The 15334-nt window shown below is 37.7% G+C and overlaps 1 protein-coding gene across 2 annotated transcripts in view; it reads right to left on the bottom strand.

The window, feature by feature from the left end:
• The window catches only part of LOC132839662 (rho GTPase-activating protein 6), a 127063-nt gene extending 116598 nt beyond the window's left edge, over window positions 1–10465 (bottom strand). For both annotated transcript variants that reach the window (XM_060860762.1, XM_060860761.1), the window contains exon 1: window positions 9789–10465. In XM_060860762.1, the coding sequence (XP_060716745.1) occupies window positions 9789–10265 (477 nt within the window). In that variant the 5' untranslated portion in view covers window positions 10266–10465. The remainder of the gene's footprint in view (window positions 1–9788) is intronic.
• Between the last annotated feature and the right edge of the window lie 4869 nt (window positions 10466–15334).

The raw sequence follows: 15334 nt of genomic DNA on the forward strand, positions 1-15334 counted from the left end.
CTTTGTTGTTACACAGGTCCTGTACTAGACAAACACTAGTGTATCAACAAGCACATTAAAATACACAGCCAGGTCCAAAACTCTGAGAGATACCAATACGACAAATTTTCATTACCAACGATATTACTGACAACAGTATGAGTGAAAAGTTAGATATTAGAAATATTAACATAAAGTTCAATTTTCTTTGTGTCTGCTTCATCCCTGTTTCGGCATTAATAACAGTGAGCGCTCAAGCTCTGCATGGACTCCACCAATATGTGTTATACTTTATGGATCTGATCACATGTTTCAGTAGAAGAGATTAGACAAGAGGACAATTTCACCTTTAATACAAAGCAGTTTTCGTGCTCAATCTCACAAATTTGCAAATTTCTATACATTTCTGTTCATTTCCCATTTTAAATAACAGATATTTGGACCTCACTGTATACCTGCGTTCTGCATTGAAGCGCTAATTGTTATGGTTACGTATTCAAGACACTGATACTACGACACTATTGAATTCTCAATTCTTATTGGTTCAATTTCTGTAGCAGGAGCAAATCACAATTCAGTAGTTTTTTAAATCACTTTTTTCTGCAATAACAACTTACAAGGACACTCCATGTAAATGGATTTAAAAAAACAACAACATTCCATTCAGTTTTGCAGGCAGAAATAATCACAGAAACTATATATAATATTTCCTCGAAATGTCGCTATATCAGTCAATACACCCTATTGTGTGATATATAATATAACTGCATTAATAATGGGTGTATGCATGACGTAAATATATACACTTATTTCAGCAGTGTTTGGCTATGATATTGAGCACGGTTCATCATAGTTTAGATGCTAGTGTTCTGTACCCTTCCTCTACCCTTCCTGTGCCCTTGAGCAAGCCGTTTAACAAGTTATCACCTCCATGTCAGTTCCGCTTCCTCCCACAAGGTCGCTTTAATTCTACATGCCTGATGGACGGGTTAAACCAGTCTGAACCCGACGGAGGAGAAAATATGAAAGATGAAGTCCTTTTAGATTCAGCTTGCACCTAGATCTAGCTTTTAACGGTTGTTAGCAGGATTTTCCAGAAGCAGTCATTAAGGAAATTAGACCCTTGGTATTATATTGCTTAAATGCTGTATGTTATACTATATATACACTTATATATATATATACTTTGTGTACGTGACTTGAGGGTCACTTTGTGTATGTGACTTGAGGGTCACTTTGTGTATGTGACTTGCGGGTCACTTTGTGTATGTGACTTGAGGGTCACTTTGTGTATGTGACTTGAGGGTCACTTTGTGTATGTGACTTGCGGATCACTTTGTGTATGTGACTTGCGGGTCACTTTGTGTATGTGACTTGAGGGTCACTTTGTGTATGTGACTTGAGGGTCACTTTGTGTATGTGACTTGCGGGTCACTTTGTGTATGTGACTTGCGGGTCACTTTGTGTATGTGACTTGCGGGTCACTTTGTGTATGTGACTTGCGGGTCACTTTGTGTATGTGACTTGAGGGTCACTTTGTGTATGTGACTTGAGGGTCACTTTGTGTATGTGACTTGCGGGTCACTTTGTGTATGTGACTTGCGGGTCACTTTGTGTATGTGACTTGAGGGTCACTTTGTGTATGTGACTTGCGGGTCACTTTGTGTATGTGACTTGAGGGTCACTTTGTGTATGTGACTTGAGGGTCACTTTGTGTATGTGACTTGCGGGTCACTTTGTGTATGTGACTTGCGGGTCACTTTGTGTATGTGACTTGAGGGTCACTTTGTGTATGTGACTTGAGGGTCACTTTGTGTATGTGACTTGAGGGTCACTTTGTGTATGTGACTTGAGGGTCACTTTGTGTATGTGACTTGAGGGTCACTTTGTGTATGTGACTTGCGGGTCACTTTGTGTATGTGACTTGAGGGTCACTTTGTGTATGTGACTTGAGGGTCACTTTGTGTATGTGACTTGCGGGTCACTTTGTGTATGTGACTTGAGGGTCACTTTGTGTATGTGACTTGCGGGTCACTTTGTGTATGTGACTTGAGGGTCACTTTGTGTATGTGACTTGAGGGTCACTTTGTGTATGTGACTTGGGGGTCACTTTGTGTATGTGACTTGCGGGTCACTTTGTGTATGTGACTTGGGGGTCACTTTGTGTATGTGACTTGCGGGTCACTTTGTGTATGTGACTTGCGGGTCACTCGTGTTTCTTTGCTTTATGGATATGACTTTATTTATTTTGGGGAAAACTGGACAGGTGAGTACTTCACATGACATATATATATATATATATATATATATATATATATATATATATATATATATATATATATATATATATGTCATGTGAAGTACTCACCTGTCCAGTTTTCCCCAAAATAAATAAAGTCATATCCATAAAGCAAAGAAACACGAGTGACCCGCAAGTCACATACACAAAGTTTCCACAAGCTGCTGGAGTATATATATATATATATATATATATATATATATATATATATATATATATATATATATATATATATACTCCAGCAGCTTGTGGAACCTCTCAAGTTGTAATATTCACTCCTATCTCTTCCATGGCAGACTGCTTAACCAATATTTGTCCATTTATCTTGACATAACTCTGGTCTTCAGGCTGAGAGGGTCAAGATGATATGTTTTGTCTCTTTGTAGACAATTTGTTTGCCTTATGTAATTGATTTAGATTTGTTTCAGGACATTTGTTGGAATTCCTGAATTTTTTTGTAAGTCAAATAAAAAATAAAAAATAAAAAAAAAATGGTGGTACAAACCTTTCCACTCCACAGTAATCTTATTTATAAATGCTCTCACATTTTAGATCATATTCAATCTCACATTCACACACCGTCCAATTTATTAGGAACACCTGTACAACTGTACCTTCAGTTATTCCATCATGTGGTTGCAGCACAATGTGTAAAATCATGCACATACTGTATATAGTAAGTCAGGAGCTTTAGTTAACATTTACATCAAAGATCAGAAAAAAAGAAAAAGTGTGATCTCTGTGACTTTAACCATGGCATGGTTTTTGGTATCAGATGTGGCTGGTTTGAGAATTTCCGAAACAGAACCCTAACCCTAACCCTAACCCGAATTTCAGAAACTGGTACCAACAACCATGTCATGGTTAAAGTTCCAGAGCTTTTCTGATGATGGGATGTGAAGATTAACCGAAGTTCCTGACCTGTATTTGCAATCTACATTGCACTACTGCCACATGATTGGCTGATCAGATAACAGTATGAATGCTCAGGTGTACAGTTGTTCCTAATAAAGATTACGGTGAGTGTATAAACCACACATTGTTATTATTATTATTATTATTATTATTATTATTATTATTATTATTATTATTATTATTCAAGCAAAGCTTTAAACTTGGGTTCAATATCCAAAACATGAAAGTAGGAGTGTAAAAGAAGAAATACGTTCACACAACTTGATGTGGCTATCATGTTTTATAATGAACTACACTAGTAAAACAATTCAACCTCTTGAAAATGCAACCAAGATTTACAGTATATTTATTCCAAACGATTTAATGTCAATATCAGTCTACACATTTTATGCTTATAGCATTAAAAAAACTCACTGCTAACTTGGTCCTCCCAGTGCCATGCTGCACCACATGATGCTAGTTGTGACCCAACCCTGTTACATTTTCTCCCCTTTAGTCCTCACATTGTCCCTCTGGTCTTGCTTTTCCTGCTGAATATCTGAACTAGTCAAACAAGCTGTCTTATATTACTACCATATTGTGTTTAAAATCTTCAGTAAAAGGTGTATAATAGCACCCCATGACAGCGGGTTCCTATTTCCACGAGACATTCAGGCACACACGTTTAAGAACACTAAGACTTCCTCCAATTTGAAATTATAAACCGAACAACACATATCATGTTTACGCGGTCTAAATGACTCTTTTTTTCAAATGAAAAGAGTAAACATCTAAGTTAATGCCAAATCTGACATTATATAATGATAAATCACGAGGGAATGATTAAACTTTAGTCATTAGATGTTCATGAGTTTAACCGTCATAGCCAGCATAAAATGTTCCCAATGTTCTGTTCTCTCTTAAAACAGGTGTGCATACCAGGTAAATTGCCTCAAGGTCTCACGTTCATTTTGAATCAGTCAAGATTCTTCCCTCTTGTAAGAAAATCCTAATTACATATGTATCTCTGGTTCTGTGAACCTCAGATACCTGCCAGTGGTGGTGGGAATCCCCTTCTTGTATTCATGCTCAAGTATGATCACCAGGATGGTCTATGCCACATTCACTGATCAGACATAACATACGAAGCAGCTAAAGGTGAGCTCAGTGGTGTATCTAGTACAAATACGTTAGTAGCAGATTCTTTAAGTCCTGGAGGATGTGAGGTGTGGCCTCCGCTGATCGGACTTGTTCACAGATACCCAATTGGGTTAAGATCTGGAGATCTGGAGGCAACACAATGAACTTTCTTTCTTTCTTTAGAATTATCATGCTAAAAGAGGCCATTACCGTGTACTCAAATACTCAAAGAACTGCCTCAAATGGACTGCTGTTTTTAAAACTCTGACCATGGTTATGGTTCCATGTGTAGGAGACTTTGGATCAACATTTTAGACAGAGCACTGTACCAATAAAACATGATGAAAAAAAGAATGGTAGAATAGTTTAAACCTTTCGGATGATGTTTTCTTTATTAATATGTCACTCATCTGCATAGTGTGGTCACCTGTACACGATTTCCTACTATGACCCAATACAGAATCCATAATTGCAATAAACACATTATTACTACATAATCATGATAACGTAGAAACATATAGTGTTGCATTAGAATGCAATATATACTAACTAAAATAGTAATATATTTAAGGAGTTGCCAATTTGTGTAATTTTGGTCCATTTCATTCATTAAATAATAGCTTATCGATTTTGCCCCCATCCTTGAACCTGGTTTCTGATAAGTGCCCTAAACAATGATCTCATAGCTTAAAGAAACCCTCAGTGTTGTGTCTATGTTAAACTGAATTGATATATATATATATATATATGTTTGAAGGAAACACGGCACGAGGACAAAATCCTGGCCTTGTGCATGACGAATACAAACAAAATTGTGCATCGCAGAATTATGGAAATCCTTTCTGTGTTTAATATATAAGAGGGTTAATGGAATATCAGAAAAAAACAGCCATCTAAAGACCATTGTATGATCTCTTATGTGCGTAAAGCAACGTTTGAAAATAGTATAAAGCATTGACTGGAAAAAGGCACGAGGTAAAGGATGAGCACTTCTTTAGTGTAAAGGTAGAACATTTGCTGTAATGTAAACTGTCACACTTTCTTCTCTGTCTGTCTTTCTGATATAAAGGAAAAGTATAAAGACTGGAGGGAAAAAATATCTGAGATTAGAAAAGTGCCTATAATGAGTTACTTAATAAACCACAATATTGCTATACTGTATAGTGTGCGGGAGGGCACGGTGGCTTAGTGGTTAGCACGTTTGCCTCACACCTCCAGGGTTGGGGGTTCGATTCCCGCCTCTGCCTTGTGTGTGTGGAGTTTGCATGTTCTCCCCGTGCCTCGGGGGTTTCCTCCGGGTACTCCGGTTTCCTCCCCCAAAGACATGCATGGTAGGTTGATTGGCATCTCTGGAAAATTGTCCGTAGTGTGTGATTGTGTGAGTGTATGAGAGTGTGTGTGCCCTGTGATGGGTTGGCACTCTGTCCAGGGTGTATCCTGCCTTGATGCCCAATGACACCTGAGATAGGCACAGGCTCCCTGTGACCCGAGAGAGTTCGGATAAGCGGTAGAAAATGAATGAATGTATAGTGTGCATTTGTCTAAACACTAGTCTGAGCTAGGAATAAACAGGCAGCTATTAATGGTAGTTTCTTGAAATTTGTTGGCTGTTTCTGGTTCTATTTGAAAAAAAAACTGGGTTTATCTGAGAGCAATTACAATGGAAACGATTTCCGCATGAATATTTTGCAAAAAAGATGCTTCCAAGTTTAATGTTTTTAAAGAAACAGGTATGAGATATAAAGTTAACCAACATTCCCTTGCATTTTCTTTGTTGTCATGTTGGTACCATCAAAGGTTCGTGTTTTGAATCATTCATAAATATCTTTATCTTGGATAAAGATAAAGCACTGTATCATTAATTAGCTTTTGGAGTGCAGCTCTACAATGTTAAACTTTAAGGTCTAATTATGGACTTTAAGGTAGCACAATATATTCGAGTTTCTAGGTGAAATATACATAGTAAAGCAGCAAAATCTCCATCATTCACCCTCGATGGTGCAACTTCAGCAACAGTGAACAATACAATCTGGTACCTGACAGTGTACAAATAAACATAACGTAAGATTTATTTTAATAAAATAGTATAATCATAAAACCATGAGAAACTGTTGCCCTATTATCATAAGAACAATGGCACATTTCTACCTGAGGCAAAAAAATATTTCACAACCCAGCGTTGGTTAAAGATCAATGCGTTCTTTTCCTTTTTTTTGTACAAACTTTTTGTTAAACCTATGCATAGCTATGTCGAACAAAAGAAAACTAATCTTATCGACACAGATAAGGAAGGAGTTTAAGGAAGAAGGGCATGGGGTCAGAGTTATGGCTTTGTGAAAGGCGGATTACGAGTCGTCTCTAAATCCTTGATCTGCTTAATCCGCAACGAAACAATAGTAGTTGAGAAAAACATGAGTTAAAAAAAATAACGATTGATCTCTGTACACAAAAGGCACATCTGTGTACTTGTATTTGTATCTGTGAGTTGTATTTGCCATCTTTTATGTAAATGCGTCATTAAAAGATACTCGACAGAAATCTGAATATACAGCATGGGTTTTTGGGTATATACACACACTGAGTAGGTCTGCTCCGAAACGATCAAGTACGTGAAGTCTCAAAGTCTCAGTAGTCCCAAAAAATTGATATTCAAGTTCAAGGTTTCATTTCTAAAAATGTTTGAAATACATAGACAGTACTAAAGTTCCACTAACTGGGTATTTCCAGAAACCACACCAAAAATATTAGCTATTATTTATTTATTTATTTATTTATTTTTTATCCAACTACCTGATTAATTCTAATAGGAACAAACTATTAGCAAAAAAATCATCAGTCACAGTCTAGCGATATAAAAGCCTTACATATCACTTCACAACATACACAACAAGAATAGATTGCTTGTGTCAAACCTCAGAGTTCAAACCTAAATCATCCCTTATTTCAGTCTCATAGCATATCATTTGCAAAATAATAAATCGTATAAACACTGAAATCACTGAGATCAACACAACTTCAATCAGCTTGTAATCCAGTTGGACATGTTCAGCACAATCCTCTGAAAGCACAGAAAACAAACCTTTTTTTTTTTTTTTCACAAAGTGCTTATAAAAATATTTTACTTTGCTCATTTGTCAAAAATTTGTTTGCTTATTCTGAATGTCACTCAGGCAGGCAGCCAATGATGTGTGGAGTCCCAGCTGTAAAAGCGCAGCGTGAAAGGAACAGTCATGCACTGCACTTTGATCAATCGTGTGGCACAGATCCACAGCATCCGAGCAGAAACTAAAATGTGGATTTATTGCATCCTCTTGAAACTTTTGGACAGTTTTGAGAGAAGACAAGAAATGACCAGTAGGTTACAGCATCGTCAGTAATGCGCTAATCACACAGATGCCACTTACATAACACCAATGATGACCTTGTTTTAATTACATAATTTTATTTTATAATGATATTAGTCTACACCAGTGTGTTTTGTATCTCTAATGAGCAAAAGGTGATCGTTTCATGTACATTACACAGTAAGCATAAGATACTGACTGGACTGTTGCACACACACACTACTCAGTGTCACTGTGCTGACAATGATCCGTTAAATAACATCTGATGGACTGAATAGTGTATCACTTAAAAATTAGCACACTAATTAATCAGTAACTGTATACCTGCAGAGAGATGACCTGTATATGTGTATGTCTTCTTAACCTGTATAATAAATTAAACCGTATGTGTCCCTGTTTAACCTACATGTATACCTATTTTATCTGTGTCCTTATTTAACCTTTATGTATTAAGGTTACATTTTACCAATGTGTCCTTATTTAATTCAGATATAGATCTATTTAACCTTCATGTGTACCTCTGTGACTTATATGTCTAATATAGTACTTATATGCTGTATATTATATACTGTAAGGTTCACTTGGGAACTTGGTATACAATCACAATTAAATTATAATATATAAAGATATATAATGAAAAGAAATATTTTTTTAACATTATTTAGAGCTTGTTTCTGTTTTCTTGTATTACTTACAAGTATACACACTGATGTATGTAAATGCTTTGTTCGGTGTGTTTTGGCTGCTGGATTAAAGAACCAGGATTTTTTCATTCATTGAAAGAATCTTGAGTAACTGCTTTAGTGTTGTGTTGGGTCTGTAGTCTAGCCTGGGAATATTGGGAATACAGCCTGAATGGGATGCCAGTCCATAGCAGGGCACCATGCACACCCAAACACACACACACACACACACACACACAAAAACTCGAACCTATCCACATAGGAGGTGAGAACAAACCGAGGTGGGAAGAACATGCAGAAAAACTCCACAAAGACAATGTAGACCTGAGCTCAGAATCGAACTGAGGAATCTGGACCAGTGATAGACAATATCTTTATCTGTAAATCTTTAATTGTTTAGTGTTTATTTATATGCATACATGAAATCTGAGCACAAAAGCAGAAATTCTTACCATGTACCAAAATAAACCAGATTAAACTTCCAACCTGACAAAGTCTGAATTACACCCGAGTCAATCCGAAGCGGCAGAAATGCCACATGGTCGATCCGAAGCGGCAGATTGCTTCAGCCACATAGGTGTAGTTTAGCTGGTGCTTAAATGAGAAAGGAAATGTCTGACATGTCCCAACCACAGCATGTGTGTGGACGGCAGCCAAATATTTAGCCATTAAAGTACTTCCTAGCCTGGAAGTATGTTTTTGCAGGAGTTCATTATCTGCAGCAACTCTACTCAGTCCTACTCCATATGTCTGTTTAGGCACTGGCAGGACATTGTGTGTGTGTGTGTGTGTGTGTGTGTGTGTGTGTGTGTGTGTGTGTGTGTGTGTATACATACACTATATACACTATGTAAACGAAGTGGTTTAAAAGTATGAAAAATACAAATCACTATTAGGTACAAGAGAAGTGTTTAGAAACCTATATGAAGCAATCATCCAATTATGCACATACACACATACGTAAGTCGTAATCCACAGCTAATTTACAAAATCCACAAGGATTCACAACTGAGGGAAAAACATAAACCCAAGATAATCCCGTGAGTGGATAACTGGAAGATTGGCTTTCTGCATGACATCCCTGCTAACAATTAAGTGTCTAATGAGTCACAGGTCAGGATTGAGCAATGTACCTGACAGAGGAATGTGTTCTTTTAGGATGCTTCAGGAATGAATGAATGAATTAAATGTATACAAGGGTGAACAGAGATTTTTGATATGATATGAAAGATGTGATATGATATGATATAATATATATTTAATATACATAAATATATAAATAAAATAAATATATATATATATGATATGATGGGTATGTTATTGAAAACCTTTTTTTTTCTAATTATTTTGGTTGACTTATTAAGGCTTATAGAAACTAGAATCTAGAAAAGAAGTTATGTTTATTTGTCTTAGCATTTTTCTAATCTAATTCTAAACTGATGAATTTACCTCCGACCTCCAGACGACGTACTCGTGAGCAGCTGAATGCTGCGCTTTCCTCTGAAGCCACTTTCTAGGGGAGAAGATGGTGCCCGAAGTGCCCCCCGAATTGGCGAGGAAGGGCAAATCCCAAGCCGTGTTCCTCTTCCCGCTTTTAAAGTCATAATCGAAGTGAAAGTGTGAAGACGGCGACGTGTCGAGAGGTGTTGCGGGAGTGGAGAGGGACGGCGACAGCAGCTGGTGCGTCCGTCTGAGCGTCGCCGTCGTGAGCTTGGAGTGCGGCTGCGTGTCGATTTGGGACGCGACCGACTCGTCGCTCCTTCTCTCTGACAGCTCGTCTCGCGGTAAATCAGAGTCGGCGTCGCAGCTGCGGATTATAGCCGGGTCTAAACTGCGGGTTTGGCGCAGCCGCCGCTTGGTAATGCTCCTGGAAGCCGGGGACGAGCAGGAGAAGACGCTGTGGAGGAGCCCTTGCGCCGACGCCATACTCGGGTCTTTTGGACATACGCACCAAAATCTCACGCGTTCCCCATGGCGTCGACTGGGATAAGATCCCTTAATCCGCGCTACATCGCTTGTTTAATTCAAATCCTGTCCTAATAGACTTAGGCTGCGTGTTTATTTAAGGGAAAGACGCGCGCACTCAGTGGAGGCTTCCTCCAGGGAGAACTGCTCGAGTTTGGGAGGGAGAAAGTGGTTTGGAAGAAACTCCTGTTGTCTTCTCCCCTCCCTCTACAAGTAACTACAGGACAAACTTTTTTTGTTTGTTTGCCTCTAAGTTTGTTGGCTTTCTGAGGATTCAAAAATATTCAGGCACCATCTTCTCCCCTAGAAAGATTTGTGACGTTTAGGTGTTTGTCTATGGCTATGTGTTTATTGCTTTGTGCCACCACATAGGCATCACGACATGATATCCGTAAATCACTTTGACCTTGCTGTGTCATTTAGTTTATCCCCTTTAAAGAGCTGAAAAACATTCACTGTCAAAAAGGATGTGTAATGTCCATGTGTGTTCTTTATATTGTCAAAAGTATGTGGACACCTGACCATCGTATCCATACATAGGCCTTCCACATTGTATACTGTAGCATGTCGCGTTAATGTACCGACAATGCGCCTGTGCACAAAGCAAGCTTCATGAAGACATTGTTTGCCAAGATTGGAGTGGAAAAACTGGAGTCGTTTGTGCAGCACCCTGAACTCAACCCCACTGAACACCTTTGGGGTGAACTGCGACACTGTCTGCACATCAACCTTCCTCCAGCATTAGTGCCTGATCTCACTAATGCTTTTGTGGCTGAATGAACTAATCCCCAACATCTAGTAAAAGCCTTCCACATGAATGGAATCTTGTTCTAACATAAAATGGGTGGCCAAGTCAACCGTGTTCAACAAGCACGTATGGGTTTAATGGTCAGGTGTTTACATAATTTTGGCCCTATAGTGTATAAACATCAGGTTAAATCTCACAACACAAAAAGCTTCCTGGGTTTGTCTCTCGAGGAAAAAAGAGATACTTTCATCTTCAGTAACGACTGATCAAGCTTATGATTTATCCAGAGACTGGGGTGGTTTATACTCCAAACCTTTTGCATGAGGTGGGTTTGTTCCACACAACTTTACTCACTCATTTACACATTTTACAATAACAAATCCACAAATCTGACAGCAACGTTACAGTGGTGAATCTGTAAAACCCGTGTAGACAGTACAGTACCTCTGTATGATGGAGCTGTGAAGCAGAACCACTACCCACTGCATCAACATCAAAGAGCCAGCTATTTCCTTGTGGATAAACTGTCATAAAAACAAGTACTGGAAAGGTCCATTTTTCTTCTCTGAGGCATAAACAACAGTTTACAGTTTATGTTCAGTTTACCATAAAGGGCTCTTCACTTTGTCTCTTTTGAGGAACACTTAATGTAACAGAAACCCAACAGTTATTAACAATGTAAAAACTTCCATAGTATCTTTCCAAATTGGGATTGGAATGAACATAGAATTTCATGAATGCAGATTTTATTCTTTTTGAATACGGGCAAAAAACAGTTCTGGAAAAAATGTGTATACAGTACACACTTCTAATTGTGTTTTAGAGGACTGACAACATAATCACACATAAGTTGATACATAGCAGAAAACTTTGCTATCTACTCTCTTTCATTTGGATACTTTTCATCACCCCTAACAGGTTCTACTTGAGGTATCTGTAAGGACGAGGAACCCATCAGGGTTCTAGATTGACTACTTTTTTTATAAGAATGTTACATTGTCTGTGCTCTACACCGTTTAATGGAAATTAGGTAAAGATGTATCTTCGAGGCAACCACTTTCAACACCGGAACACTGAAATGTACGGCTTGGTACCAGGCAGTAAGGTTATATCAAGTTGCCTCAGTGGTTAGAGTAAAATAAAAGTGTAGAATAAAAGAAATCAAACTGCTAATTAATCAAAGACACTCAAGTTGCATCACAGTGGATGTATTACACACTATGCACTTACACTATTTACTCTAGCGTCTAGTGTATGAATTCCAGTGGAATTAGCGATATTCCACTAGATAAGCAAAGCTGCGAGCATTGCGGTAGAATAAGTGCATCAGCTGGGTACTTGAAGCGTGCTTCTTCTTGTGGAATTTTTTGGAACACACTACTCACATTATGTATACTACACAATAGCGCACAAGTACGTGATATTGGATGCACCTTCAGATTTTTTTCCAGTAGTGTACAGCACTATACAACACAAGTCAGGCGAAACAGCAATAAAATAGTAATACAAGCATGTGTGTGTGTGTGTGTGAGAGAGAGAGAAAGAGAGAGAGAGAGAGTGTGTGTGTGTGTGAGAGAGAGAGAGAGAGAGAGAGAGAGAGAGAGAGAGAGGGAGAGAGAGAGAGAGGGAGAGATTAATTTGTATTGCAATAATCCAAGTTATATATGAGCCATTACATGTTACCCAAGTAAGACATCATCACTTCTATGGTTTTGTGATTTCCACGGGCTAAGTATAAAGAGAGATGTGTCATAACGTGTGTCGGACACAGTGTGTTTGTAATTGTGTATACAGGGGTAGTGGAAACAAAAAGGACGCCTGAAGCAAAGGCCACCGGGGGAGGGAGTGTTCTGATAAAAAAGCTTCTAAACAGACATTGCCTGATAGTGATAAGAGTCCAGTCAGATTCAAGCAGTCTAAAAACAGAGAGAGGAAAGAGGCAGAGTGAGATAAAGGGTTTATGAGACAGGACATTCAGGCAATACAGGCAACATGCTGACGGCTGACTGGCATTTCTTTGTAAACTCAGATTGAGGTAATAAACATATGGACAAAAGACAGGAAGATCATGGTCTCCTTCACTGACTTACCCATCTGTACAATACTTTATTAGCTTTATTATTTGATTAGGCGAGTTCTGACAGAACAAGCCAATATTTTTCTTGTCTTCAGATGCAAATCCTTAAATCCTTCTAACCAAAGCAACTTGTATGTTGTATCCAGAAATCGACATGGAGATGATGAAGTTGCATGAAGGATGTTGCGCAAGCCTCTGGGATGGTTTTGGGACTTGATCTCTTTTATGTATAAATCTAGGTTTCTCTCTAGGTTTACTGAGATAGACTCCAGGTTCCCTGTAACACTTTATATGTATTATTGTATACAGGGATGCAGGGAGCCTGTAGTCTATCCCAGGAGATAGGGGACACCAGGACAGGGTGCTAGGGCATAGTCGCACACGGACTCACACACAATGGATGAATTACAGATGCTAATCAGCCTATAGCATATGGGGACGAAGGAAACTGGAGTGCATGGACACACACACACACATCCACACACATACAAACAAGAAAAAAACAAAAAAAGTATTCACCCCCTCAGCATGAACTGCCCTTTTGCAGCAGTTACAAATATGACCTGTCTCGGATGTTTTCTCTGTGAGCTTTGCACATTTTTATTTTAGTATTTTTTTCTCCTAATCCTCAATGCAAATTTTCTCCAACTTTTCAAAATTAGTTGTAGAATGTTGGAAGAGAGCAATCACACGTCATGCCACAGAATTTCAATTGGATTTAAGTCTGGGCTTTGACTCGACCTTTCCAAAACAAAAACCTTCTTTTTCTTATAAAAAAAAAAAAAAGACATTCCTGTGTAATTTGGACCCTGTGCTTTGTCTCATTGTCCAGCTGGAATATTGATTTTGATGCTAAATAATAACATTAATACTTTTGTATCTGGTTAGATGCTAAATTGCATTTCATGGTAGTAGTACTTTGCACAATGACAATAAAGTGTAATCCAATCTAATCTAATCTTATTATTACATAGTTATTAGGTCTAGTATTGCTTCAGCATTCTGCCAAAATGGACAGTTTTGTACCGATTACGTCAGTTAATGTTTATAATTATAAAACGCAGCCGTTTCAGCTGGTCATGATATTAGATACCTTTTCACAAGAAATTAAACACAATCCAGACTTCTTGCCCTGTCTCCTTCCATTTTCTTGGTGTGTTTTCATGTGATCAGGTTGAATACATCATATAATTACTGGAGAACTGGAGCATCTGATATCATTTATGCCACCAGCGCTACCTCAGTTGTACATTTCTGGAACAAATGGTTTTCTTTATTGAAACCTTTCCTAAAAAATCTTTAAAAAAAGACAAAATGTCAGCTAAGGATACTGTTTTTCAACAGAATACTACAATACACAAGGGAACATTTACGAATGAGTAAAAAGATTGGTTTGGAATCAAGGTCTTGGAAAGCAAAACTAGTACAATTTGGATTATATCTTCTAAAGAAAATTCGAATTAAAATTTTATCAGTCACATAAACAATTATTCAATTGCTTGTTAATGTCTGCTTTTTTAAAATAATCGAATAGAATAGATCAGATTTAAAAAATATTAAAAAGAGAATACAATAAAAGAAAAGAATTAAAATAATAAACTAAATAAAATAAAAATAAATTGGAAATAGAACTGAAAGCTGTAAAGTAGTATACTACTGAAAATTATATAAAATGGCATTAGCTGTACAGTGGGAAAATAAATAGACAAAAAGTTTTAAAAAAGAAACATTTACAGATGAAATATGAATATAGGATGACTGTTAGGAATAAAGTGCATATGTGTAATTATGTGCAGATTTATGAATTAAAAAGACACAAAGTGCGATGTGCAAAAGTGACAGTTTATGAGTCAAGTCCAGAAGAAGTCTAAGCTATATGTGTGGATTATACAGTACTAGAGCTTGGACATTTACACGTTTCCAGTATTTACCACCTGAAAAAGTAAAGTAAAAAAAAAGCAAACTAAAATGACTATCTAACCATCTAATATTGTCTAGCTAACTGACTTGTTAATTTGCATTTTGGCCACCAATTGTAGACCCAGTGCCTGCTTGTAACATGTAGTATAAGTTTACAGTGTTTCAGAAAGCTAGCAAAATATTCAAACAGCCCCTCTGTAAACAGTATTTAAACAGTTTGTGAACATGTTCACGTTCTCATTTTTGCCAGGGGTCACTTTTGGTTGTCAAGTTCAAAGATATTAT

Source organism: Tachysurus vachellii, chromosome 24 (assembly GCF_030014155.1).
Source record: "Tachysurus vachellii isolate PV-2020 chromosome 24, HZAU_Pvac_v1, whole genome shotgun sequence".
NCBI classification, from domain to species: Eukaryota; Metazoa; Chordata; class Actinopteri; order Siluriformes; family Bagridae; genus Tachysurus; species Tachysurus vachellii.